At 39.9% G+C, this 6,000-nt stretch overlaps 1 protein-coding gene across 1 annotated transcript; it reads left to right on the top strand.

The window, feature by feature from the left end:
* LOC109719336 lies at positions 586 to 5,731 on the top strand. Its single transcript, XM_020245937.1, has 5 exons — positions 586 to 907; positions 1,437 to 1,599; positions 2,588 to 3,620; positions 3,753 to 3,865; positions 5,358 to 5,731. Exons 2-5 carry the CDS (start codon positions 1,466 to 1,468, stop codon positions 5,452 to 5,454), a joined length of 1,377 nt encoding a protein of 458 aa, XP_020101526.1. The 5' UTR covers positions 586 to 907; positions 1,437 to 1,465; the 3' UTR covers positions 5,455 to 5,731.

Below are 6,000 nucleotides of genomic sequence, written 5' to 3'. Positions count from 1 at the left end.
GATTACAGGCAAATGGTCGGCTGTAAGTCTCGCGGAGAAGCAAGCTTTGCAAAATGCTTGGATTGGTATTCCGTTGTTAAGTCTGGGAGACTTGTCCGTGGAGAGGACTCAAGAAGGCTGGCTCGAGTGTGCGACACTTGAGCGCCGTGCGGGAATTTTCAAGGCGAAAAAGTTAACCCCGTGGCATTGTCGTCGGAGACGGTGGAGGAGAGTCGGGGAAGAAAAGAAAAGAAAAAAATAAAAAAAAAGTCGCGGCGCGGCCTTGGCGGGGTCGGAGGCGAGGAAGGTAGGGGGGTGCGTGGACGAGGGCAAGGGCGAGAGCATGAGGGTGAGAGGCGAGTCGGACTGTTTTCGCCTCCGCCTCTGCCTTCGTTATTTTTTTCGGCAAGAAAAAAAAAAAGAACGAGAGAAACAAAGAGGAGAGAGAAAGATGAAAGAGAACAAAAATAAGGGTATTTTGTCAGTTTACTGAAAAAACGGACCGAATCTGTAAAAATAAAAAAGATGGCCAGTTTTGTAAAAGCCCAAAATAAGTGGATTTTTTATGCAAATTGGCCCAAAAAAAAATAAAACCGATTCGCTAAAATCCCGGGTACCAAACCCCTTCGTCTTTGTTCCTCGTTTCTCTCCGCATTAAACCCTAAAACCCCCTCCCCGCTCCCAAAACCCTAGCCACCACCTCGCTCGGCGTCCACCACCATCTCCTCCCGGCGCGGCGGCGGCCTCGGCGGCGGCGGCGGTGGCGGCGGCGCTCCTTTATCCCGGCTACTTCCTCTTCGATCCGTTTCAACGCGAGGAAATGGGCTAGAGAGGAAGAGGAAGCTCGATGGAAGGAGAGAGATAAGACGTAGGAGGTCGCATCGATCGGGACGAGCCCTAATTTGATCTCTGAAGCTTCGAAATTAAGGTAATTTATGTTTTAAATTTATGGAAACATACATCTCCGTTATGTAGTAGAATCCATTCCACAAGTAGGGAGGGTTTCAATTAGGGTTTAAACTTGTTTTTTGTATATATTAAATTTCTCTATTTTTTTTTTGTGTCTTGTGTATGCCATACAATGCATTGGAAGAGAATAATCACACTATGTTGGTTTGAAACGTGTTGCTGTTTTTTGTTGATATGTTCATATTTTGCGCTAATTTGATCTCCGAAGCTTCGGAATTAAGGTAATTTAGGGTTCAAATTTATAGAAACATACATCTCTGTTATGTAGAATTCATTCCACAAGTAGTGAGGGATTCAATTAGGGTTTAAATTTGTTTTCTTTTTTATATTAAAATTCTCCCTTTTTTTCTGGTGTCTTGTGTATGCCATACAATGCATTGGAAGAGAATAATCAGACTATGTTGGTTTGAAACTGGAAAATTTTATGTTTCTGTTGATATATTCGGATTTCGCAGCAATGCACCTTATATCTTTAGTTTTCTTTGCAGGTTTTGGCTTAGTGTTCCTTTTGAGCATCATGCAGGTTGGAAATGTCAGTTGTATTGGGCAAAGATTTGCTCCTGCTAGATGCAGTAGTTCGCAAGAAAAGAAGCCTCGCCGTCGGCGGACGAAAGAGGAGAGACGAGCAATGGTCGAGTCTTTTATAACCAAGTAATCAACTCTCTGAAAATTAAGCTCAGCTTGGTTTCAGCAGTTGCTTTTTCCATGCTTATCTTCCTTTTTGTATCTCCTTGATGTTGAGTTTTGTTCCTTGAATCTAGAAATTTGAACAAGCTTATGAGTTCAGTTTTACACGCCTTAGGTTAAGCGAAGAACTTTTCGGCAATCCTGATAAATCATGATAGTTTGGGAAAACTAATTTTCACATTGTTCAAGAATCTAATGTGACGCCCCAACTTCCCCGGGAGTCACCCATCCTGGGACTACTTCCGTCCTAGCACGCTTAATTCTCTTAACCTCTTAGGCCTAGCCACCACCCAAAATGCTTAAGCCTAGTTAAGAGTTTTTAGCCTTATTATATCTTATATCTTATATATAGGAATATCTGGGATCTCACATTCTCCTCCCCCTTAAGCTCTGACGTCCTTATCAGGCTCAAACTCATAGGTATCAGGCAATGTGATACTCATCTCGTTAGCCTAAACCGACATTGTGGTGAGCTGCGCTCACCCACAACAGTCAATAGTATGAGAGTCTTGCTCTCTCCATTGTATAACCCTGGCTCAACCGAGACTCATCTCACACTTTCGGCTGATAATTGGCTTTGATACTAAATGTGACGCCCAAACTTCCCAAGAGGTCACCCATCCTAGGACTACTCTTGTCCTAACACGCTTAATTAAAAAGGTCCCTCTTGAAAAATGGGAATTTCTTTACGGACCGTGCTGGAAAGTGGAAACCAACTAAAGATCTGACATAAAGCACAATGCATCAGTAGACGTTAAGTATCCAATGACCGAATACCTTTTTTCGGCACAATAAATTTGAATCATATCCACTTCTTAATTTCTCTCTGTACACTTGTTGAACCCAATCACGAGAACACTTTAGATCATGACTTAATGTTGACATTATTCTATTATCATTTCATATTCTAGAGATTTCTGTAGGATTTATTGTGCATAGGAACTTTGTTCAGGTACCGCGGCTTAAACAATGGGAATTTTCCTTCACTTAACCTCACGCATAAGGAAGTTGGTGGGTCCTTTTACACAATTCGCGAGATCGTGAGAGATATTATTCAGGAAAATAAAGTGCTGGGCCCTGGCAGTTTGAGTTTAAAAACACTGAATCTGGAAGATTGCGAAGATCCTCCAGTTTCATTATCTGAATTTTCCAGTGTGGGGGAAATATATCATAACAACGTGGAAGTCTCACCAGTGGCCGGCCAGCATCAAAATGAAGACAGCTATGAACTAGTAGATTTCAATAGCCAGAAAAAAATTGCATTGTATCCAAATGTTTTAACCCTTGCGCAAGTTTCTTTTGGTAAATCATCCGATCAATTACAGATGGGCATTACTAAGCATGCAGACCAATACGGTAGTTTAGCGGATGCAGTGTGTAAGGACACAAACCTTGGAAAACCAACTGTGTGGACCGATGACAATTTGGGAGCGCTTGAATTAAATAATTTTGAAACTCAGGGTTGTTTGCAGAACGACAAAACAGACAAGGCCGAGCAGAAACTTCCTTCGGTTTATTCCACATGTGATGCCCACCAAAAAAGAGCAACGGTTCTGAATGATGATGACCTTGGAAATGGAATTCACATGATGGTGGAAGGAGCAAAGCTCTCTGCAAAAAGCAGTGATGTATCTCAGACTAATAGAAGAGACGATGACATGATTGCTGTAGCGAATGCATCCGATCCGTTGATCAACGATTCGTCCTCTCAGTTTTCTTTTCCTGCCTCTTCTACTGAGACTAGTAGCCCAGACTTACGTCTCAGGGAAACTGAAAGTTTTTGCAGCTCAAAGAAAGTATTTGAAATGCAAGAATCAGCAGAGAAGGTTGAAGTACCCTCCATGTCTGCCAATGGGGATGCCATCATAAATAGATTCGAGTCTAGCGGCATTCGTTCTTCCAGTTTAGCCGATGAGGAAGCAAAAGAACAAACAGCTTCGTTGTCACAACAATTTGTACCTCCATCTGGAGCAACGATGACTAAGGTGAAACGAGATTTAGTTTCCACATATTTTTCTGTAGTTGGTATTGGTATCAAGAAGGGGTAATGAAGTTTTTACTATTACAATGCCATTCCTGTGTATGTTGTCACAGTAATTTCCTTTCTCTATAAATAGGCAGCTGAGTGTAAGTTGGCCAAATCAAGTTCGTCTACTTTAAAGGACGCACATGTGACAGAAGGCAAAGCCGGGCATGAAGATATTTCCAGCAGTACATCTGAGATTAGCAGGTAAGAACTTGTTTTCACAATCCGTGCGACAAGATTTATATAACTAATACTTTATAGCCGAATGCTGACTAAAAATTAGACGGTTAATAGCTTTGACATGTTATCATAAATTGATGGAGAATGAGCAGGCGATATTGTACTTTGAGAAGCACCAGAAGCTTTGTGCTTCCAACTTTTCACGTTGATCTGTGTTTTGAGACGGTTCCGTGCCGCGTGTCTGTATTACTTATGGTTCGGTTTGGTTTTATTTATTTATTTTTTTTTTTACGAAAATCCAAATTAACCAGATTTATTTGCCAACATCAGACTTTAGATAGACTAAATAAAACCCAACCTGGGCTGGGCACCGACTGGCCAAAGTTCTTCTTTATTTAAGATGTTGATCCTACCCAGGTTTTGCTTAGGCCTAATCTGACTTATATACCGGTATTAACACCCATTGATTGCATATCCAATGTCGGAGTCCCTTTGCTGCTATTGTATCAAAAGTACCTTATTTGACCGTCATTTTTGTTCAGAATAAAACTTTTTTAGTCCATGAACCCCATGATCTTCGAGAATTCTGCGTAATCGGTTGATCAATCTCAGTGAAAGTTGCACTCTTTGCACCTTAGGGCCCGTTTGTTTTGGTGTAAGTGGAGTGATGGAACTCAAGTTCCATCACTTCCGTTATTTGTTTTGGTGTAAGTGAAAAATATAATGTAACTCAAGTTACGTTAGAACTCCACTTCACCTACTCTCGACTTCCGGCTCTAAAGTACCGAACTCGACTTCCACCACACTCAACCTTCTCTAAACAATTTATTAAACAGTAAAACCTAAACTCTACTTTCTTTATAATGGGTTAGAATTATCTTATTTATAATAAATTAAGATTATCTTTAAATAATAATAAAAAATTTAATTATATAACAGGTTAAATTTTATAGTGATAAATTTATTACTATATTTAGGAGATAATGGATCCACTTACTTATATCAAAACAAACAACAGAACTCAAAAAACTAATTTTACCAGCACCAAGTTACATCAAAACAAACAGTAGAAGTGATTGAATTTAACTTTTAGTGGTACGAGTTACGTCAAAACAAACAACAGAAAAATAATCACACTTTAGGGAAACTCAAACACCACTATACTTGACTTACGTTGAATCTACAAATTCGTCAATCCAAACGCCCCCTTATTGTTTGAAAAATGTCACCTTAAATCACCTTTGCTGCTATTGTATCAAAAGTACCTTATTTGACCTGCTTTTTTGCTCGGAATAAAACTTTTTTGGTCCATAAACCCCATGATCTTCGAGAACTCTGCGTAATCGGTCGATCAATCTCAGTGAAAGTTGCACTCTTTGCGCCTTATTGTTTGAGAAATGTCGCCTTATTGTTTGAGAAATGTCACCTTGAATCACGAAGTAGGAACTTGGTTTATTGCGGTAAAATTCCGGTTTTGAATTGTTCTGACTCGTGAAGTTTTATATTACCGTTGCAGGAGTAAAATAGCCGACAAAGAACGGAGCGAAGCGAACCCTTTTTGGGCTGCAATGAAGGCAGTGGTCGACGCTTTCGTCAAATTTTGGACGGAGTGAGCAAATCTTCTCGAGAAACAATCACGCGGCTGACGGTGAAGCTCTCGCCGAACTATGTCCAACCGACAACCTATCGAGAATGTGATTAAAAACTTTAAGCTGTGTATTTTAATCTCTGTTATTCGCAGTTTAATGCCGCGTCTATTTCTTCGTATGTTTACTTCCTGTTGTAATTAATCGGTGTTTCGGACTGTTTTTGTTACTGTGCTTCATCTTTGGACTGTGTTTGAGAATGAAATGTATTGTGTTCATGAAAGGATATGTTGATTTTTCACCAGATCTGAGAAGCTTGGATTTCCATAAATTGTGGCCCCTTGATATTGTGCAATGGATTCTCATTTTTACTGCTTCAAAAAAGATAAAAAATGCATAGAGACCCCCTCAACTATGGGTCTTTCCAAACTGACACCTCAACCCTTTTATTTTTATAATTAATTTAGAGATTTTTTCAAATACATTGGGGTTCTCTGGTCTCATTAAATTTAAGGGTAAACTTTAAATATCATTCATGTGGTTTTGCATTTTTTCATTTTAGTACCTTGTGAT

The sequence above is a fragment of the Ananas comosus genome, linkage group 13 (assembly GCF_001540865.1).
Source record: "Ananas comosus cultivar F153 linkage group 13, ASM154086v1, whole genome shotgun sequence".
NCBI classification, from domain to species: domain Eukaryota; kingdom Viridiplantae; phylum Streptophyta; class Magnoliopsida; order Poales; family Bromeliaceae; genus Ananas; species Ananas comosus.
Note: the sequence above shows the minus strand (reverse complement) of the source record. Positions and strands in the feature narration are given on the sequence as shown.